The 22,091-nt window shown below is 49.1% G+C and overlaps 2 protein-coding genes and 1 pseudogene across 3 annotated transcripts; all 3 read right to left on the reverse strand.

Moving 5' to 3' along the window:
- Positions 1 to 3,505: 3,505 nt before the first annotated feature.
- Positions 3,506 to 5,452, reverse strand: Ccl19 (C-C motif chemokine ligand 19). Its single transcript, NM_001108661.1, has 4 exons — positions 5,210 to 5,452; positions 4,147 to 4,279; positions 3,837 to 3,930; positions 3,506 to 3,750 (listed from the first exon to the last, which is right to left on the reverse strand). Exons 1-4 carry the CDS (start codon positions 5,268 to 5,270, stop codon positions 3,712 to 3,714), a joined length of 327 nt encoding a protein of 108 aa, NP_001102131.1. The 5' UTR covers positions 5,271 to 5,452; the 3' UTR covers positions 3,506 to 3,711.
- Positions 5,453 to 7,315: 1,863 nt separating this feature from the next.
- On the reverse strand, positions 7,316 to 7,793 carry LOC689481 (similar to ribosomal protein S12; annotated as a pseudogene). The gene has a single exon (XR_015620840.1). The product of XR_015620840.1 is annotated as a similar to ribosomal protein S12 (transcript).
- Positions 7,794 to 20,658: 12,865 nt separating this feature from the next.
- Ccl21 (C-C motif chemokine ligand 21) lies at positions 20,659 to 21,763 on the reverse strand. The gene is made up of 4 exons (NM_001008513.1): positions 21,649 to 21,763; positions 21,440 to 21,560; positions 21,167 to 21,343; positions 20,659 to 21,083 (listed from the first exon to the last, which is right to left on the reverse strand). Exons 1-4 carry the CDS (start codon positions 21,713 to 21,715, stop codon positions 21,047 to 21,049), a joined length of 402 nt encoding a protein of 133 aa, NP_001008513.1. The 5' UTR covers positions 21,716 to 21,763; the 3' UTR covers positions 20,659 to 21,046.
- Between the last annotated feature and the right edge of the window lie 328 nt (positions 21,764 to 22,091).

The following is a 22,091-nucleotide window of genomic DNA, read 5'->3' on the forward strand; positions in this document are numbered from 1 at the left end:
AGCTCCCTTCTGTGCCTCATTTTTCCGGCCTATGGCACGAGATTGGTCATAGTGCTTTCAGCAGTGCCCAGCACCTAGGAAGCTCCCACAGAGGATTAGCTATTACTACGGAACCGCGTTCATCCACATAGACAAAGTCCGGGGAAGAGGGCATCCCAGGAGGTTGGTGTCTACAGAAACGCCTGTTTTTGGAGAAAACTCCCCAGTTGGAAATCTTGCTCCTTTATGAGACTATTTCCAAGATGTTCTGCTGATTCTGAATTTCCCGGAGGGTAGAAGGGGGTGGCATGGGGTGGGGGCTTGCCGAGAACTTGAAATCGGATTATCAAAACCTTATGGGGTTGACTCTAGCCAAACACTCAATTCCACAACAGAGGCAGCCGCAAATGCCTTGAGAACTGGATGTGTGCTCGGTGTTCCGTGTTCCGTGTGCTGTGTGCTGTGTGCTGTGTGCTGTGTGCTGTGTGCTGTGTGCTGTGTGCTGTGTGCTGTGTGCTGTGTGCTGTGTGCCGGGTGTTCTTTGTATCTATGTGTGTGCATGCACATGCGTTAGGAAAGGACTATTCTCGATTTGTTTTTGGTTTTTTGTTTCTTAACTAAAATGTTGGGATTTATTCTGTGCCAGCCAAGTAAAGAGATGCTGATAGTGGAGATGGATAAGGCCCGATCTCGCCCCCTGAGAATTCTCAGCAGACATTAATGGCAAGAAAATTTGTCGGAAAAGGCTGGAGCTCCCTGAGCAGGGATAGTAGGGGGAAATTAGCTTCAGGGACCATGAGTCTTTAGGGCAGTAGATCAACCCATGTTATGCCTTGAGCCTGTAGTTGGTTCTGTGTGCCCAGGAAGGAAGGGTCCGTGTGGAGGTGTACAACAGGTCTCCTATTCTGTCTTGGGAGCTAGGAGTCCATGCTACCTGTCAGAGAACTAGAATCTTTGCCATTGTCAGAGACAGGCAAGCAGAACTTGGGAATCAGTGGAGTTGTAATCCTTGTTCTAGAGAGACTGGAGACAGACGGACCCACTGTGCTGAGAGTGTTTGAGCAGGAAGAGTCAAGCCCCCAATTGCTGGAGAGATGAGAGAGTAAGATCCAGTGCTAAAGGAGAGGTCATTGCAGCTCAGGCGTAGGAACCAGAAGAAGCTAAGGTGGAGGCTAAGGAGCAGGGAGGGCCGTTGCATTCCTGTTTCTAATGGGGTGTTCACTCCCTACACTTCTAACTTCCTAGTCAAGCAGGAGACTGCATGAGGTAAGACGTGCCACTGGCTCCTAGATTTTCTTTCTTCCTTAGCATTGGCTTTCCCTTTGCTTCCAGACAATGGCCCCTGGAGAGCTAAGAAGTGGGAGCGTTTCTGGATATGTTGGATGTTGGGGGAGCCTGTACAAGGCTGGAGGCTTAATCTGAGATCTGAAGAACCAGGAGTTAAGTCTTTGGAAAAACTCAAAACTCCATCCTTTCCTGCTATCAGACACACGGCACAGAAATTCTGGGCTGGAGAATGTTGAAGGAACTTGCCCAGAGTCCCTCAGTGATAGGGTAGAGACTGGGTTGTGACACAGGTCCAGACACTGAGATCCAGTCTTGCCATGGAGATAATAATGTCCCAGGGCCTCTTGTCCTGGTAGCGCCTTGGGCAGGGCCCCCATGCTCGCCTCTTCTATTCTTTATATTTCTCTGAGGCTGGAGGCACCAGAGGGAGGGTTTATGTCTGCTTTGAAAGCAAGCTGACTTCTTGGTTCCCCTGGGACATGAGCAAGATCTGAGGCAACATCTTCTGCCTCATATGTCTCTATCTTTCGTCTGTGGGAGGCAGAGTTGTCCACGGCTGACTGACTTTACAGAAGGATTAATGGATTGGTTTAGGGGAAGTGGGCATGGGGGTGGTAGATGGATGGAGTCAGCCGGGTAAGTGCATTCGTGGATGGGTGGATGGTGGGTGATTTCCCACAAGAGGTAGAAACAATTTTCTAGCCATAGCAACTGTTCTGGGAAACCATCCTTATCCGTCCCACCCTCTGTGACTCTGAGACTTGAGATACTTGAGGCTTTGGACACCTGTCTGTGGGAGAAGAGGAAGAGGCCACCCCCCACTCCCACCCCCACCCCTGTAGCTCTAGGCTCTATGCCCCTTCTCTTCAGCCCATTGTAACTCCCTCCTGCCACCTCTCCACTGACACTCGAGCTCTCAGACACCTGGATGTTTGAACACCTGTCTGGGACAGCAAAGGCAGGGAGACCTGAGAGCTGGAGAGGGATGGGGGAACACAATACCTTTACAACTTCCTTTTAAAGACTTGCCCAGACAAGGGAAAGAGAACCTGACCGTCTACTGACCTTAACGACTCAGACTTGCCATTCCCACTAGACAGGACCTCGGAGGTCACACCTAGGAAGCTTCCCAAGCACAGAGCATGCCTTGGGCTGTTCCAAGAGACATGGGGCTTTGTCCTCCAGGCCCAGGAGACTCATTCCCTAAGACTCAGTGTTGCCTATAGTCCCAGAGCCTGTGTGTACTGAAGGCATTTCCAAGATGAGCCGTGCAAGCCTCCCTGACTGGTCCTTCTTCTACCCTCTGGGCCTGTTTTCCTTCCCTGATCCATGGCTCCCATCAGTTTCTTATTAGGTCTGGCAGTAGGATTGCTCTGATGGGGCTGAACCCTGCTCAGACTATCTAAGATGGGAAACTGGTCTAGAGGTCAGATTTAAAATGAACGGAATAGAAGATGGCTATCCCCACGGCTGCTGATCCCCTCACATATTTGTTCATTCTCTAAGCAAATATTTATTGACTCCCTATTGTGCCAGGTGATCTGTTGGAAACCAACACAGATATGACCCTTGTTCGGGGAGAAGGACAAACTAAAAAAATAGGTTAACGCTCTGTGTGTGTGTGTGCGTGTGTGCATGCGTGAGTGCGTGTCCACACAGTAGGTGGGTGGTGTGTAGGAGAGGAAAGGGTACAGAGCCATGGGAATCTGGGAGGAAGCAAAGCTACCTAACCCAGTCTGAGTCAGGGATGATTTCCTGGAGGAGGGAACATGCAGACCCGGAAGGGAAGCCAGTAGGGCAGAGGACGGAGAAGAGTGTTAGAGGGAGTAACTTGGGGATGAGGGTGGGGTGGGCTGGGGCGTGGGGGAGGTGATTGAGAATTTCTCCTAGAGAGTGGAGCCATGCCTTCTGCCCACCCTCTTATCCTCACCGAAGCTCCCCTACTCCTCATCCCCGAGACACCTGGATGCTTAAATGCCTCACAGAAGGTCTGAGGCGTCTTGTGAACTTTGCAAACTGATACGAGCTTTGTGTGGCTGAACAGAGTGTAAGGCACATGGGGAGACCTGAGCTAGGTCCTTAATTGCGGGGCTGGCTCTGGGAGCATCGGGGGGTTCGGAGGAGTCTGGGGAACAGCTTGCTCAGAACTCAGGGTGGGAATATATCCTGCCATTCCTCCTCCTCCTTTCTTATTCCTGTCCTCCTGGGTCGAGAGAGAACAGACAGCCGGCAGACAGATCCACAGTACCAAGCTTTATTGGAAGCACTGCAGTCTGGCCGTGGAGAGGCGATGTTCTAGCCACACAAACTGTCATGCTCACACTCACGTTCACACCGACTCTCTAGGCACAGACTGGGCTAGGTCAGGTCTCGGGCAGATCGGGAGGCTTGGTCCTCTCTTCTGGTCCTTGGTTTCCTGGGCCAGAGTGAGTCACATCTCTTCACTCAAGACACAGGGCCCCTTTTGGTGCTGCCGCCTTTGCTCTAAGGAAAAGGAGGAGAGGCAGGGTCATGGGCTGGAATCTCAGGGTTTGGAGGGTGGAAACGGGGCTGAGGAGGATCAGGCTTGCCTTGGAGGAAGACTTCTTCAGTCTTCGGATGATGCGTTCTACCCAGGGCTGGTCTAGAGGTGCACAGAGCTGGTAGCCCCTTAGTGTGGTGAACCTGTAGCCAGAAGTCAGAGACAATAAAGCCCTAGAACCCAGTTTCCTAGAAGGCTCTAGGGTAAGGAGCAGAGGCTTGGAGACTATGTGTAGGGACCCGTGTCAGGGGCTTCCATGAAAAGTGGGCTTGGCCATGAGCCCAAGGTTAAAGCCATGATGGTATGAGCAAGGGCTCATGAGGGGATAGGACCAGACATTCCTCCCATAAGCAACTCACACAACAGCAGGCACCCTGCAGCCATCTTGGATAAGAAGGTAGCGGAAGGCTTTCACGATGTTACCAGGGATGGGGCGCTGGGTCACAGACAGGCAGCAGTCTTCCGCATCGTTAGCACCCCCCAGAGCTGGGGCTGAGAAGGAAGAGAAGGAAGGGGAGAGGACACGGAGACCGTGAGGAAGGGAGGCCACAGCCCTAAGTGGCTTTAACAGCGTCTCTCTCGGTGTGATTGCTGGACCCGACATTCAGCCTTGTGTACTACTGCGGCTCTACTGGCTGGTGAACACACTGCACCCTTCTAAGCCATTTCTTTATGGACCCCAGATGCCGCTCTGGCCATACCCCCTTCCCCAGGTTTTCTCGGTTTTAGCAAATGGAGAGCTAATGGCGGTCAGGGTGCTGAGACTCCTCCGCGCATACAAACTACTACGTAGACAGCATATGGCCGCCGTACCTGGAGCCCCAGCTGCCGGGAGGGAAGCTGAGCCGGAAGATCGCTTGAGCCCAGGAGATCGAGGCTAGCCTGGGCAACATCGACAGACCCTTTCTCAAAAAACCAAACCAAACCAACAAACAAGGCCCCTAAAAAGCGACACCCAGAAGGGGAACACATTGCTAAGCATGTCTTCAGTTCTCTTGTTCTCTCAGACTGAATCAAAGACACGGCAAAGCTCTCACCCCCACAACCCCAGTGGCGGGATTGAAACCGGGGTTTCACACAGGCAAGGCAAACATTCCACCCACTTAATTGTATTATAGCCTTAGGTCCCTCGGGGAAGTTATACCGTTCCTTCCTTCTGCTGCCTGGAAGCTGAGGCATCAGGACATGGAACCCACAGAGAGGGGAACAGCCATAAGCCCCAGGATGTACCAGAGCTGAGTCACATTGGAATTCAGGGATACAGGCACACTCACTGACCGGCACGCACAGACGACATAGGGAGCCCCTAGATCCACTGACTCTGGACTTGCAGGGTCTTTCATGACCACTGTAACAGTCCAAGATCTAGACATCGTCCACAGGTCACTGTGGCCCCCACCTTAGTTACCTCCCAAGCCTTACCTGAGAAGGTCCAGAGAACCAGCAGGCTGAAGGCCAGTAGTGGGGTCACACGGGATGCCATGGCAGGTGCTCTGAGGCAGGCCACAGAGAATGAATGAGCCTGAGAGACTGCGCGTGCACCAATCTGAGAGGCCAAGGCTCCGGCGGGTTCACAGGGGGAGTGATGGAAAGTACTCGGCGTCCTAGTGTGGAGCGAAGGGGTTCAGGAGCCAGAGCAAGTGAGCCCGAGTGAACCCGTGCGAGCCTGTGCAAGGCTGCCACCAGCTCCAATTTATGCCTTGAGCTTTCACTTTCTGTCCAAAAAATTCCCCTTCAATGGCCTATTCTGGGTCTTCCCCTTTATCCCCCTCTGCCCCCCTTTTTTTCTGGCAAAACATGACCTTGGCTTCCTTCTTCCCCCCACTAGGAGTCTTCACCCTCTGCTTTCTTTGGCTTTAGCTCTGAGAACTGCAACAGTTTTGGGAAAAAAATAAATCTTTGTCCTGTCAGTTCCAGGGAGGGCTCGAGTTGTCCTCTGGATGGTGGCATTAGCCGGGATAGAGTTAGAGCCCAGTGGGCTTCTCTACACCCTCACTACTTTCTTCTTTCTGATGAGGACAGTTTTGAAGCCAGCTCCATGGTACTGTGAGAGCCTGGATGGCCTCTCCTCATCACAGTGTCTTCCAACCATCTGGGGACCAGTCCCTCTCTTGGAACAGGCAGAGCCGGGAGGGAAGGTTCCTAAGGAGAGGGTCCAGGGCCCCTAGCCCACAACTCAGGTACCTGTGAGTCAGCCACCTGGATCTGCAGGCGTTGCTCATTTTCTCAAAGTCAATGCCTAGGTCAGAGGAGCAGCTGGAGGGAGCATGGGCTGGAACAGTCCCTCCATTTTTCCCTTCTCCCAGTCCTGGGAACCCAGAGGGGATTTCTGAGGAGAGGGGCTGGCCAGCTTCTTCTGAGACAAATCCCTCCATTTCAAGGAATTAACAGTTGGGGAAGGAATAAGTGATTTCCCATCCCTGTGAGAAAGACCAGAAGAGAAGACTCCGAAAGAACAGCTAAAATATGGGGTAACCACCCAGACCTCTGTACGCACACTCGGGGTCCTCCGTATGTGTGTGTTGGATGGAAACACCCATGTTTGTGTGCACACCATGCAGAGGCCAGAGGTTGATATCAGGTGCCTCTTCCATGACTCCACACCTTAGTTTTGGAGACAGGGTCTCTCACTGAACCTGGAGCTCACTGATTTGCCAATACCAGCTGTGACCAGCTGTGAGCTTCAGTCTCCCCTTTGTCTCTGCTTCCCCAAGCTCCAAGATTACAGGTGTGTGCTACTGTGTGCCTACTTTTTAAGGTGGCTTCTGGGGATCCAAATTCAGACCCTCTTGCTTCATACCAAGCCCTTCACTGTCAGAGCCGTCTCTCAAGCCATTGACTCCCTTTTCTCACCAGGGGAGAAACTTTAAAACAGCTTAAAAATCACACTTATTTTTTGCGTGCTTGGGAGGGTGTGGGCGCATATCACAGTACAGGACTGGAGGTCAGAGGTTAACTCTGAGGGTGCTGGTTCTCTTTCACCACTGTTGGAGATCCCAAGAGTCAAACTCAAGTCACCATGTGTGATGGTTTGTATATGCTCGACATAGGGAGTGGTACTATTAGGACATGTGGCCTTGTTGGAGTAGGTGTGGCCTGTTGGCATGGGTGTGTCACTGTGGGCGTGGGCTTTAATACCCTCATCCTAGCTGCTGGAAGCCAGCTTCTGCTAGCAGACTTCAGAACAAAACGTGGAACTCTCAGGCTGGACACTGCCATGCTTCCTGCCTTGATGATAATGGACTGAACCTCTGAACCTGTAAGCCAGCCCCAATTAAATGTCATACTTATAAGAGTTACCTTGGTCATGATTTTGGTTCACAGCAGTAAAATCCTAACTAAGACACCAGACTTGACAGTGAGTGTCTTTACCCCCTAAGTCAACCCTATAGTTCTCACATTTATCAATTTCCATGTATTAATGACAACAATAACAATAGCATTCTGACTGTCTGTCTTCTGTGCTCTGGATCAATTCCTCTGCTAACCATACCTTGCATAACATTCCCAGGCATCCTATGACACGTACTTGTTGTATTGTGATCATGTTTTTTTGTTTTTTTTTTTTGAGCCAAAATTTTATTTATTCATTTCTTGCATTTGAAGTACTCCTTGATGACATCCTTGGCCTGAGATTCTTTGCCATAGTCCTTAACCACAACGCAACTGCAACCAACTACTTTCCGTGGTTTCCCCTCTCGATCGATTTTACAGAGGCCTACCCATTCCCCTAGTTTCTTGTTGTCATCAACTTTTATGAGGTTGACCTGGTGCTCAGCACAGAGTGCCTCCACCAGCTTGACATACATGGGCTCATCATAGTTGGATGCAAGCACACAGAGATGGGCTTGGCGCTTGTCTAAGGCTTTGGCAGCTTCCCATATGCCACGTGCTAGGCCATCGTGGATGAGGGCGGTCTTCAGCACCTCTTGTAGAGCAGTGTTGGCGTCCATTACACCTCCAGCAGCTATGCCTTCCTCGGCCATGGCGGTGGATTACGGGTGACTCCGAATCTTGAACGCACCCGAGCTTCCGCCTCCGCGGAACTTGGCGGCGGCAGGGGAAAAAGCGTGATCATGTTTTTTTTTTTTTTGGTTCTTTTCGGAGCTGGGGACCGAACCCAGGGCCTTGCGCTTCCTAGGTAAGCGCTCTACCACTGAGCTAAATCCCCAGCCCCGTGATCATGTTTTAAACATACAGACAATGAGGCCCAGAGAACACAATTGCACAGCTAGTACCACCCGCCCACCATGCCTGTGCCAACTATTTACTGGGCATGGCACGCAGCACGGAGTACATAGCACATGGCAGAGGTGAGAATCAGCACCACCCACCTACTCTGTGGCCAGGAAAGTAATGAACCTCACTGTAGTCAGACCTGGTGGTACCACATTATTCCACCAAAGCTTTTTAATCCATATTTCATTACCTCTCAAATGAATGTTTTATTAAAATCCTTTTATTATTTTTTAATTGTTTGAGACATGGTCTCTCTATGTAGTCCTCACTATTCTGGAACACCCTATGTAGATCAGGCTGGCTGTGATCTCAGTGTACACAGCCACGTGTAGCTTTGTGAGCCGTCATTTGAAATATAAACTTGGGACTGGAGAGATGGCTCTGTGGTTAAGAGCATGTATTGTTCTTGATGAGGACCTGAATTTTATTCTCTGTACCCACATCATGACAACCTGTAACTCCAGCTCCAGAGGATCTCATCCCCTCTGCAGACCTCTGCAGACACATACACACAAGGAAATAGTAACAAAATAGTTTTTAGAATTGTTCTTTCTGGTGCCCCCTCCCCACCAGCAAATAGTTACTAAAACCCTTGAACTCTCAGTAGTAATGAGAGTCTTTTATATTGAGGAGAAGGGATAAAAAAGTTGGGAATGCCAGCCTCTTTCACCCAAGAGAGACCAGAGGCAGGGTAAGTTGATAAACCTATAGCAAGAACGTCATCAGTTATGGCCACATAGTGGAACTTCAAAAGGACCAAAGTAGGTTTTCATAGGAAGTTAGGGTTCCTGGTAAGGAAGCAGAGGCTCTGTGCTCCTTCTCACATACCTGTGAAGGTCTCTTTCAAGACCCTCTCTGTAGCCCTTTATGGTGGTTTGAATAGGAATGACCCTCATAGGCTCATGTATTTGAATGCTTAGTCAACAGGGAGTGGCACTACTTGAGAAGGATCGGGAGGTGTGGTCTTGTTGGAAACAAGTGTGTCACTGGGAGTAGGCTTTGAGGCTTCACAAGCCCAAGCCAGGCCTGATGCCGCAGTTTCTCTCTGCTTATATAGATCAGGATAGAGCTCCCAACTTCTGTTCTAGTGCCTGCCTGCCCACGGCCATGCTCCCCACCTTGATGATTATGGATCAAACCTCTGAAACTTTAATCAATCACCCAGTTAAATGCTTCCTTTTGTAAGAGTTGCCTTGGTCATGGTGTCCCTTCACAGCCTTAGAACAGTAACTAAGACATCTTTGTAATATCCTTTATCATGAACAGTAAGTGTGTTTTCCTAAGTTTTATGAATTGTTCTAGCAAATTAATTCAGCCATATGAGAGGCAGGATGGAAAGACAGAGAAAACTAAGGGGATGTAAAGCAGGGAAATGAGCCCTTTACCCCACAATCTAGCTTGCCTGTCCTGCTGGCTGAATGAAGAAACTTCAGCATAACCGCTAAAGCAAAGAGGTAGTGTTGCCCTAATGAGGGCCCGAGAGAGGGGCTCAAAGCAACAAATGAACTTGCTCAGAATGCTTGTAACCCTGAGTTCTAATATCAGTATTATTCTCTCACCCCTCCCCCAAGTACAACATCGAAACACATCTGATAGAATCACCTGACATTTGCATTTACACAGGGAAGTTCTTCAAGAGAATAAATATGCACATACAATTGACTTAAATTTTAAGCTTTGCTTAATTTTTGAACACTGTTGTAAATTACATCTCTTTTAAGAATGTGATTTAGGACCACACAGGATCACATTGGAACACACACACACACACACACACACACACACACACACACACACAGCATGCACACACATATGCTCAGGCACACACGTATTGGAGAGACGCCTAAGAGTGACACCACGTGGGTCCCTTGGGATGTGTTCTGTCCTTTTCTATTATTACTCTGATGATAAGAGAAACAGGAAGCTTGTCATGAAAATGAGTAACTCCTGCTTCATGTCTCCACAACTAATTCTGTCTTGGCCAGAAGGCAGAAATGTCCTTAGTTCTGTCGTGAGTTCTGTCTTAGCCAGGGGCCTATATGACAGAAAGGTTTAGGTGTTGTTTTGTGCTATGGTTTCTTATTATTCTTCTTTTCCTTTTACATAGTAATCTAATGGGTATAGGCTCCTGGATTCTGTTCATGATCAGAGCTGTCATTGGCTTTGAAGCTGTCTCCAAAACTCCAGTGCAGTCACGAGGATGCAGAGGCATACGGTCATCAACCATCAGTCCAGGTAGACCAGCTGGACCAACCAACTCGCTTTCCTATGCCTCAACTTAGTAGAGTCTTATTAACCTTTAGACAAAGGCCCTCCGTGGTGACCCTCCAGCTGCATGGGAGTGCCACTTGTTTTCCTCCCCCAAGCCCTTCTCCTCCCTTCTAAAAACTCACCATTTGTTTCCCATGGAATCTCTTCTCCAGTTCTTGAGACAAAGGAAGGATCTAGGTGCTTCAGTGGCTAGTGATCGCCAGGGACTCTAGTCTCCAGAGTCATGCTCAACCTAGGCGAGAAAGCTCTTATCACATGCAAGGAACCCATGCCTTTTCCATTTTGGTCCTTTGCCTAAGTACTTAATAACCTCCAATTTTGCTAAGCTCCAATTTTGCATCACTTGGTCATCTTGGAATTCCTTGCAGTACACTCAAACATCAGTTTTGCCTGAGTGGAGGCCCCCGTGGGGAAGGGAACTCTTCAGTCCAGGAGGGGCTTATGTTGAGCTGTGGCCTCCTGCCGCCCCTGACATCACCACCTGTGGCCTCTTAGTTGAAGGCACCATTGTCCCAACAGCCATAGGGCTCAGTCCCCAAATGTTGCTACCAGGTTCAGATGCTTGTCACAGGCTTGGGTTGTGGCTTGTGCTTCTGACCAATGGTCTATATATGCAGGGGTTCCCATGACCCTTTAGCACTGACACTAACAATCTGGGGTGGGAAGAGTCTCCATTTTGGTAATCAGAGGTCACCCAAGCCCTGAGTAGTGAGTGGAGAGTGGGAAGTGTTTGACTTTCCTATCCTTATAGCACACCACCCATTTTCCGTCGGAATCTCCAGGGATACTGTAAACTTTACAGAAGAGACTGTAGAAAGTAGATCCCCAGAATGGGTCCCAATCCTGGGATTGGTTGCTTGTACATATCAGTATGTAGATAATTTTTCTGTGTGGGGAGAGGAGACCCAGGAAATGGGGAGGATATACAAGTGTCGCAGTCCCTTAGAACATCACCAGTGACACACAGGACTTGACACCAGGATCTCTGTTTGAAACCATCCCTTCTCCCCGGTCTGGTCCTTGCACTCTCTCTGGAAGGACCAGGAGACACAGACAGAGCATAGTGGATTGGCAGAGGTGCCAAGTAGAGTAGACGCCCCATGGGGAGCAGGCAGTGGGCAGAGACCATTGCTCCTATCTATGTTGTAGGCAGGTCTTACGCTATTTTCTTTTTTCTTTTTCTTTTTTTTTCCTTTTCTTTTTTTTTTTTTGGAGCTGGGGACCAAACCCAGGGCCTTGCGCTTGCTAGGCAAGCACTCTACCGCTGAGCTAAATCCGCAACCCCACTTTCTTTTAAATTCTTCTTCTTCTTCTTCTTCTTCTTCTTCTTCTTCTTCTTCTTCTTCTTCTTCTTCTTCTTCTTCTTCTTCTTCTTCTTCTTCCTCCTCCTCCTCCTCCTCCTCCTCCTCCTCCTCCCCCTCTTCCTCCCCCTCCTCCTCCTCTTCCTCCTCTTCTTCTTCTTCTAAAGATTTATTTATTATATATAAGTACACTGTAGTTGTCTTCAGAAACCAGAAGAGGGCATCAGATCGCATTACAGATGATTGTGAGCCACCATGTTGTTGCTGGGATTTGAACTCAGGACCTCTGGAAGAGCAGTCAGTGCTCTTAACCGCTGAGCCACCTCTCCAGCCCCCTTATGCTATTTTCTAAGGCCTCTGTAATAAACCAGCCTTCCTAAGAGACTTGGTCCTATCCTTGTGACTGAAAGACCTGATTTACCAGAAAGCCTCTTACCACCTTTCTCAAAAGATTTAGGGTTTCTAGAGCCTGGTTTGGACTGATAATCTTATAGTCATCTCGGGATGTCACCTCTCTTCCCAGGGACAGAAATATGACTTCGTCTAGTTCTTCTCACTGACACTTAATGTCCTGCTATCTTGGTCCTTGGTTTCATGGACTTCTGCCTCTGAAAGGAGGAGCAGCCTGCATGGGGCTGGAGGAGTGGCTTCCTGGTTAAGAGTGATGCTACTGTTGCAGAGGACCTGGGTTTGGTTCCCTGTACCCACATGGGGAGGCCACAACCACCCGTAACCTAAGCTCTGGCCTCTGAAGCACCTGCACACACACACACACACACACACACACACTCACACTCACACTCACACACATACACTCACACACACTCACACTCACACACACTCACACTCACACACACTCACACACACTCATACACACTCACACCCACACACACTCACACACACTCTCTCACACACTCACACACACACACTCACACACTCACACTCACATACACTCATACACACTCACACTCACACACACTCACACTCACACACTCACACACACTCTCACACTCTCACACTCACACACTCACACTCACACACACTCACACTCACACACTCACACTCACACACTCTCACACTCTCACACTCACACACTCACACTCACACTCACACACACTCACACACACTCTCACACACTCACACTCACACACACATACTCTCACACACACACTCACACACTCACACTCACACACACACACTCTCTCTCTCTCTCTCTCTCACACACACACACACACACACACACACACACACACACACACACACTCTTACATAAAAACAAACAAACAAGCAAAAAGCAAAGCACAGCCCAAACAAATCAAGTCAAGCCAAACAGCTCTTTGCCCCAGGGCCTTGGTAGGAAACTCAGACTGTCGTTCCCCAGTGACAATGTGACCTGAGGGTGTTGTCTATACCACAGCACCACCCCTAGCTGGATGTGTACACAACACTCACGTGTAAGAGAACAGACCTTAGACGATGTTTCAGAAGTCAAGGGGGAAGCACAGGAAGGTGGCTTAGCCTTTAGCCTGTTAGGTTTTCCGTCTTTCTCTGACCACAAGCTTCATGGAGACATTCTCTAGAGTTGAAAAAGAGGGAGAACAGGAATGGTCTTCATTTTCAGACGGGCCTCTAAGATATACCAGCGCCAGAAGGAAATGGCGGCCTCCAGGATGATGAAGACGTGGAATCCTTTCAAACGGGCACATTTTTCAGGCAGTTCCTTTGGTGTCTACTTTGTCTAGCAGAGAAGCTACGCTAGTTTATGTGCAATGGCTGCCTGCCCTCACCTGTAAAAGGTGCAGCCATAGTGCCTCCTTACGAAGCCTTTTTGAGTATGCCTTTGCCGCCTGCGGAGGTCCTAGTCACACAATAGTATAGTGCAAAGCCCATGTGGACTTTTATTACTCCATTACCATCTATCTTGAGTGCCTGTTGGGAATGATCCCAAGAATCGGCAGGGAAGAGCGCAACAATGGAGAACCAGTACACAGGGATTTGTATCACATTCACACAGAGAGTAATATCGAGTCCTCCTCTATGCCTGGCTGTCCCCAGCACTGGGGAACAAAGCAGAAACCTTCCTGTTGTTGCAGAGTTTCTAGTCCAGTGAAGGAGACAGACAAAAAGATCTATAGTCAGATGGCAACAACTGCCACGAAGAAAAATAGAGAAGTCAAGAGTGGGTGACTGGAGGGATGGCCCAGCAGTTAAGAGCCCAACACACACGTCAGGTGGCTTACAACTAACTGCCTCTAACTTCAGCTCCAGGGGATCTGACTCCCCCTGCTGGCTTCCCTAGGTAACTTCACATGCATGCACATACACATACATACATGCAAAGAATATTTTTAAAAAGAAGGCAAGAGGCTAGGTGTGGTGGTACATGACTTTAATCCGAGCAGGAAGAGCCAGGGTTACCTAGTTCCAGGGCAGCCAGGGCTGCATGGTGGGACCCTGCCCCTCCCATACCACACCCCCAAATGGCAAAAGTGGTAGGAGTACTGGGTCTGTGTTATTTTAAATCAGGCAGTTAAAGGAGCCTTTAATGATACAACACCAGAGTTGACATGAAGAAACAAAGAGAGAGCCACACAGAGATTTGGGAAAAGCATTCTTGGTAGAGAAAATGAGATTCAAAGGCCATGAAGGAAGAGCGTGAGGATGAGCCTAGAGGCCAAAAGAGCAGAGCATAGGGGACAGACAATAAAGGGTGACACTGCACGGCTGTCAGCCATCGAAGGTTTCTACCTCACTGAGTGACTCGAGGAGTCATCGGCGGGACGAGCAGAATTCTGACATGGTCTGACTTAATGTTTAAAAGATTCCACATAGCTGTTAAACGTAGACTAAGCCAAAGTAGTGTGAGTTGTGACCGGAGGCTATTGCAATAATTCAGGGGACACAGGTGGTGTTGGGAGCCTCTGAGACGAGCTCAGATCTGGAAAGAATGTAGAACCAGCAGACTGGGGTTCAGCAGAGGATGTGAGAGAAAGCAGAGGCAAGAAGAAACCAGCGGACGGGATAGTTATCAAGATGTGGACGACTGCAAAGAAGTGGGTCTGTGGGGGACCAGGAGCTGGGTTCCGATTGGTTACATTGAAGCTGCACATTGGATACTTACATGGAAATGTGAAGTAGTAGTTGGCGTGCTGTCTGGAGTTCAGGGGGAAGATGCTATCTGAAGACACATATTTGGAAGCATACCCGTGGTATTTAAGGCCTGAAGACAATGAGATCACCGAGGGAGGGAGCGTAGGTAGAGGAGGTCCCAAGTTCCAAGTCTCGAGGCTTGCCAGCATTAAAAGACCAGGGGTGGGGGAAGCTGGTGAGATGATTCAGTTGGGAAAGTGCTTGCTGTACAAGCATGAAGACATATGTTTGCACCCCCAGCGCCCACACAAAAACCAGGTAGGGTAGTACAGTGCTGTGGTCCCAGCCTTGGGAGGGCAGAGGCAGGTGAATGCTTTGAGTTTGCTGGCCAGCTTGTCTAGCTTAGCCAGTGAATTTCAGGGTTAGTGGGAGCCCCTGTTTCAGAAAATAAGATGGTAACTTAGGGGTTACGAGTGTTCGCTGCTGTTGTAGATGACTGGAGTTCAGTTCTCAGCACTCATATTAGTGGGCTCACAACTGTCCGCACCTCCAGATCTAGGGTATGTGACACCTCTTCTAGTGCCCCCCCCTCTCTCTCTCTCTCTCTCACACACACACACACACACACACACACACACACACACACACACACAATTTTAAAGTAATATAAGGTGGCGAGTGACTGAAGAAGATACCCAGTATTGAGACACACATGTGCCAATGCACGGGTACAGTTGGAGAGGAGAGGAGTAGTCAGGGAAGGAGAGGGTAAGTGGGGGTTGAAGGAAACTGCCCACTGTTATGTCAGAGAGGGAAAAGACACAGGCGCTGTGACGGTTCATCTTGACTGGATGTGGAATCTACTTTGAGATAAGCCTCTGTGTATACCTAGGAGGGATTTTCTTGGTTAGATTTATAAAACGGAAAAGACCCACTCTAGTGGGCAGGACAGCTTCCTTCGTTGGTGGGTCAGGTCCGAGGAGCATCCTGGGAAAAGCTTTTGTTACATGCGCACCCGGCTGCAAGGAGTCCATCTGTCTCGATATTTTCCCGCGTCCAGAGAACTCAGCGTCTTCAGCCTTCCTCCAATATGGCAGACTCTAGGAATTCCCCAGCCTTTCACTGCCCAGCAGAGGCCGCAGAAACGCCCAACCTGGTCAACTGAGCAGTCGGCTGGTTCTCAGTCTCTCCAGTGTGAAGACAGCATTGTTGCCCCCCCTCCCCCATGAGCTTATGCAAGCCGATCTAATGATTCCTCTTCTAATATGTATTAGCTGGTTTCAGTCATCCATACCCAGCCATTGGTTTAGAATTCATTTAGAGTAGGGATGAGGACTGGGAGGTAGGGGTGGGATGGAGGCCTGCAGATCACAGAGGTAAGCTTGACTATATTTGTGGAGTCCGTGGACTCACTCACTCAGTTCAGCCTCGACTAAGCCAAGTTGCCTTTGTGAGGCTCAGGATGAATCCTGGGAAAATTGCCCCAGGTTAGGATACCCCAGCTGGGTTTAGCTCAGCTCGGCTTCCTACTCACCAAGGAACCTGCGTTGTCTTCATGCCTCCTAGTCTGACCAAATCCTTGTACCACAGCAGGGAGAATTGGAGGAGGGGGCCTTTGCATTGGGGATAAGGAACTCTCCACTCTTAACTTGAGTCGGGGAAGTCAATAAAGTTTGTTGTGGAACTAAGGGTGCAAGGGGGTGAACGGGAGAGGACCCTGGCTGAATGTTTGAGTGAGTGCGTGTCCTGGAGTTGTGACAGTGTGTGCTGTTAGCGTGTGCGTGGGTTGGTTTAAGTGTTGTGGTGGCTGATGTAACCAGTGTCTATGCCCAGGCCTGCAGGGGGCGCGCCGAGCCTGGAAAGTATGGCTTTACACTCCTAGGTCCCGGCAGATCAGCTCTGAGGCTGCGCGGGCGTTAGCATCTCGAATCGCCAAGTCTCCAACGTCTGTCGCTTCCCAGCTTCTCGCCAAGGGCTCGCCGAATGCCGGGGAATGGGTGAGGGTGAGGCAGGGGATGGGACTCGCATTCTATCGTGGGCTCCTATCCTAGTACCAGATCACCCATCCAGGCCTTCGAGGTCTACGTGTAATTCAACTAGGCGGGAGGATGGCAGTGAATAGAAGGCGTTTACCTCCACGGTCCCCACCCAAACACCCCTGATGTACCGGAATCCATGGCACCAAATTTTGACGACACGAAATAAATGTTTGACTTAAAGGCTGAAGGACGTTCACATCGCCTCCAGCGTCCTAAATTACTTAGCAGCCGAACCCACTCTGAGCAAAGGTTTTTTTTCTCCAGTGGTTTCCCGAGAGACTAAATGTCTGATGAAAAGCTTGAATTCGACGAGCGGAAAAGAAATTTGTTCTAGTCTTAAGTGGAACAGATAGATGACAAATATCTTTTCTAACACGATACACGTCAAATATAACAAATTAGTTCCACAAAGAGAAGCGCGCAAGCCAGGGCTGTTTGGTCTTTAGCCGACTAGGACCGCGGCGATGATGCTGCCCCCTGGTGGCGGAGCCAATGGAGTGTCTCCGTGGCAGAGTGTCCAGACAGAAACCGATCACTGTGTGATTTTGAACCAGAGTTTCAAAAGAGGTGTGGCTGCTTAGTCTCTTAATATTGAATTTGAGTTTCGTTATTACGCTATTATCACATCCAATGTATCTAAGCAAATATTCACAGTATCAACAGAGTTCTGGGGCGTTTCAGTTTGCCAGTAGTTCCTAGTACCCACGTAACAAAGATGGGCACCTCATGTGTATCTGTGACCCCAGTTCTAAGGGAGAGAGAGGGAGACAGGAAACACACTAAATAAGTATAAACAAACAAACAAACCAGCAAACCAACAAATAAGGTACTTTAGTACTTCAGAGTTAAAAAGAAAACACAAGATTCCAAAGAGTACAGTGTTTTCATGCTGAGAGGACAATTCTGTAAAGCTTAGAGAATATTTAGCAATTGCTTTCCCCTTTTACGTTTTCTGTTGCCCATTGGCACAATATTCAGCAAAGTAAATACTGTCGTTGTATATAGGAAGAAGCCATGAGAAATCCTTCGGATTTATAATTTCCTTTCACGGTTTGTGAATACATCTTTACTGAAGTGTTTCCTTTTCTAACCAATAGTTTAGTGTTGCCTGTAAATGTAACTTTTAATCTCCCGGTAATAACTGTCCTCTCTGAGGCTTACTGCTTCCCTCTGCTAACCTAGGCCTAGTCCTGGAAGCACCTAGTATCTATACAGTCTAGTCTATGCCTGAAAGACTTTTAGCCTCTGAGACTTACTGCTGAATAAGCTCTCCCTTTCTTAGTTCTGTCTGAACTCTGGCTGGCTGGTTCAGTGCAGCTGTTCTGGTTCAAACTCCTCTCCAAGCTGACTGGTTCAATCTGGCTTCCCTCTCAGTCTCTCCTGAATTACTCTGCTTGGCCTCAAACTAACTCTAGTAACCTGTTCTAATCTTCTGACTCTTTCTTTTTAAAGATTTATTTATTTTATACTATAGCTGTCTTCAGACACACCAGAAGAGGGCATCGGATCCCATTACAGATGGTTGTGAGCCACTATGTGGTTGCTGGGAATTGAACTCAGGACCTCTGGAAGAGCAGTCAGTGATCTTAACCACTGAGCCATCTCTCCAGCCCCAAATTTAAAACTTAGGTAAAAGAAAAACAAAAGCCAGAAGTGGGGCTGCAAGAGTATTGCACTAGAGCACTTGGCTAGCGTGTCTGAGGTCCTCGTTCAATCCCCAAACAGACTAAAAAGACAAAGAAAAGGGGAAACTGAGTGACAGAGGAGGGGTAAGGAGTATGCACTCGTCACTCCATGTTCCTCAGTGAGCGGATGTCTGCACAATCCTAGTAAGGCAAACAGAGCATGGTGTGATACAGGGATTGTGGGCATTGCATGCAGAAGGCAGTGGAGTGGCAGAAATTGGTGAGGGAGCTAAATCTTCACTTTTTATAGCAAGAAGTCTATTGATGACACTCAGCAAACATCGACCAATAGTAGCACCTATTTGGACATGTGAAGCAGACTCCTAGAAGAAATGTCTGAAGAGTTAAAAGTTGTGGGGGAATGACACTGTTAGAACAAGATCCTGGCACTTTCTTGTAAGAAAAAAAACATTAAAAACATTTTTTAAAGCTACGAGTATGAGAGTATGTTTGTGTGATTGAAAAAAATATTTTATGAGAATAAGGGAGAACCGGATAAAATTGTGGAAGAAATAGAGAAGTGGCCCCTCGCTCCCTGAAGAAAAAAGGACAGAGGGTTGCATGTTAACTGAGAGCAGAGCTTGAGGCAAGCACCAGTCACATAGCCATGGCGAATCATCAGTGAGCGTCTCTTTTCTTCTCCTTTCTTTCTTTGTTACTGGATATTAAGTCCAGAGCCTCTCACATTCTAAACAAGTGTTCTACAACTCAGCTATACTGCCAGCCACGTTTTCTACTTAAAAGAATTCTTTGAAAAAGTTGGGCAGTGTTCCTAGGCTAACCTTGAAGTTATCTTTCAGTCAGGCAGACTTAACTGTGCATCATCCTCCTGTCTCAGCTTCCCTGGATTACAGTCCTGGACCAACAGGCCTGGCCAGGTGTTGCCTCTGCCTAATTCTCCTTTCCCTTAAGAGCGGACATGAGTTTGGGCAGTGCTGAGAGTAAAGGGTTCTAGATACGAAAGGCTCCTTTACCTTTTGTAAATGTCTGACTCTAAATAAACCCGGGGAAGAGGGAGTAACCTCTTCAGATTGTGGAGGCTACTGTCTTGCAGGTCCAGCCACAGTGGACACTGGGCTCTAATTCCTGGCAACTAGGGAAGTGATAGGCAGATGGCTTCAGGGGTGTGGGGAGGCACTCAGGTCAAAGTGTCAGAATTCCCACATCTCAAACGTGGCATATATCTGAAGAGGCATAACTGTGGGGACCACAGCGGGCAGAGTGTTCCTTGGCTGTGTCCCCAAATGGCATGGCTGTGTGGTTTGATGGGTGCAGGTAGGAGGTCTCATCTGGGGTTCAGTGTTCTAGGAACTCTACACAGCCTTTGACTGAGGGATCGATTCCCTTACGAATAAGAATCTGATGCCAAGTTTTATGCTAGCATTCTGGTATAGGGGCTTGGGGTAGGAATCACACTAATTAAAGAGACATTTTGTAATGTACTTTAAAATGTATGGCATCTTATGATATGATGTGTACACCTGAGTTTGTAGGCTAAGGTCACCCCCGATTGCACAGACTAGTAGGGTCCCTTGTCCTCACCAGCCCCACGAGGAGTGAGGGGCTATGCAGATGCTTCGATGACTTTGTAAGTGGTAAGGGCTGAGTCACCTTGGGCTCTGTGGAAACTATGTGCTATAGCCACCATTAGCTCCCTGGGTCCCTGCCTTTCTCATCCATCCTCCAGGATCTGTTCCCTGCCTTCCCACATTGTCACAGCTCAGCAGAGGTTTTCTTTGCCCCTGCCTGGGGATAAGTGGGTCTCCTCTCTAAGAAGATATAGAGGGAAGCCTGGCTGGAATCTCCTCGAAGGGAAGATGGATTTACGTTTGAGTCTTGAGCTTTCAAAGACTAGAGGAGAGGGTTGAGGAGATGACTCAGGGGATAAGAGCACTTGCTGTGAAATCAAAAGGACCTGGGTTCAAATCCCCAAACACCCACATAAAAGCTAAGCATGGCTGCATGTTCCCGCAACCCTAGGATTACAGAGTATAGACAGGTGGATCCTAGCGGCTTGCTGGTTACCCAGCTTATCAAAATGTGAACCCCAGCTTCAAACGGAGGAATGTCTTAAAATAAAGTTGAGAGCTATAGAGGAAGACACCTGATGTCCTCTGGCCTCTTCATGTTCCCCCACAAATGTGAATATAACACACACAAGTACACACATATGCACACATGCACACACAAACAAACACAAACACACACATGCACAAACATACACCCCAATGACGGAGGAATTCGGGTTGAGGCTGGACCAGCTTTTTATTCAGTTAGGTATATATCATAGGTGCAAGGAAAAAGGAAGGGTGCCATGGAGAGCAAGTGCAGGTCTTGGGACCTGAGTGACCTCCTAGAGGGGACAGTCCTGCTGTCTCCTTCTTCCTTCCCTGGGAGACACTCTTTCTTCTGACTCCCTAGGTCTATCCCAGGGAAGGCCGCTCCGCCATAGAAGAAAGGGACGGCCATGCAGATGTGATGGTTGAAGCAGACAAGGGTGTGACAAGGCCAGCATGAGGTGACTGCTCTGGGGCCCCTGAGTCTTTCTGCTCTCTAGCTCCCTCTTTGCCTGTGAGTTGGACTGTGAAGCACTCAGGTTGAAGTTCACGGAGGACTTCCTGGACTCCAGGCATGTCACTGGGATACCCTCTTGGAGTCTGTCTGTTCAGTCCTGGGAGGGCGGAAGAGAAGTGTGAGAGGCAGGTGGAGGGAGACGCCTCTTTGCTCCCCTTCCCATCCCTTCAGCAGCCTCACCCCTTGCAGCCTTTGGAGCCCCTTCCTTTCTTCCCAGACTTAGAGGTTCCTCGATTCTTCCTGCAGTTTTGTTTCCCTGGGGCTGGAGGCTGGTCCAGACGTCGCATCAGCTTCTGCACCCAGGCTTCCTCAGGGTTTGCGCATAGCTCAGGCTGAGATTGCTTCCGGGGTGCGAACCTGAGGGTTGGAGGGTAGCAAGCTTTCTCAGTCTGGCCCACTTGACACCTTCCCAACTCAACCTCCAGCCTGTACCCACCCCTTTGGTGCACTCACAGGATTGCTGGGATGGGGCAACCTAGGCTCGGTTCTTGCTTCCTGTAGCCTCGGACAATGTTGTAGGGAATCTTCTTCTGGCTGTACCTAAGACAGCAGTCCTGACCCCCTCCGTCACTGCCTGCAAGGTAGGTGCACAGACCCAGCGGAGGCTTATAAGGTGTCTCTATGGCCCCCTTCCCCAACTAAAGCCTTTCCCTCCTTGGTACCTTGGGTCCACGGGACGCAGAGAACCAGGACCAAGCTAAGGAGGCTCAGAGCCAGCATCTGAGCCATGGCTGTGGTTGAGTTGAGGATGAGACCAGAGCTGTAGGTGAGATGGACAGCCGCAAGTCGGGGTCTGTGTGTGGGCTGCGACTGGCTTGCTGCCTATTTATGCAGTCTGAGACTTTCGCTTCCCTCGCTCCCCCTCCTTTTCCTGTGAGTTGGATCGGATGGCATTACTGTGAGCTTCTCTAGCATACAGTCAGCTCCTAGCTGTTTGTCTCTTTGTCTCTCCCTGGTCCTTCCAGCCCCTGTCCCCAAAGCACATTTGCTTCCTCCCTGTCCTTCAGGTCCCACACATCTCCTCTCTTTTCAGCAAGAAATCATCCAGGTAACAGTTAAGAATGCTCTATATGCCTTACAATAGGCCTTAGTTTAGATACACGAT

Source organism: Rattus norvegicus, chromosome 5, assembly GCF_021556685.1.
Source record: "Rattus norvegicus strain SHRSP/BbbUtx chromosome 5, alternate assembly SHRSP_T2T, whole genome shotgun sequence".
NCBI classification, from domain to species: Eukaryota; Metazoa; Chordata; class Mammalia; order Rodentia; family Muridae; genus Rattus; species Rattus norvegicus.

Bases quoted from the DNA above. Each gene is read 5' to 3' on its own strand.
- Ccl21 (NM_001008513.1), bottom strand. From the start codon at position 21,715: ATGGCTCAGATGCTGGCTCTGAGCCTCCTTAGCTTGGTCCTGGTTCTC. The intron at 21,561-21,648 runs GTACCAAGGAGG...CCTACCTTGCAG, and splicing joins CTGCGTCCCGTGGACCCAAG to GCAGTGACGGAGGGGGTCAG. The intron at 21,344-21,439 runs GTGAGTGCACCA...TCCAACCCTCAG, and splicing joins TGCCCCATCCCAGCAATCCT to GTTCGCACCCCGGAAGCAAT.
- Ccl19 (NM_001108661.1), bottom strand. From the start codon at position 5,270: ATGGCATCCCGTGTGACCCCACTACTGGCCTTCAGCCTGCTGGTTCTC. The intron at 4,280-5,209 runs GTAAGGCTTGGG...CTTCCTTCTCAG, and splicing joins GGTTCTCTGGACCTTCTCAG to CCCCAGCTCTGGGGGGTGCT. The intron at 3,751-3,836 runs GCAAGCCTGATC...CCTTTTCCTTAG, and splicing joins TGAAGAAGTCTTCCTCCAAG to AGCAAAGGCGGCAGCACCAA.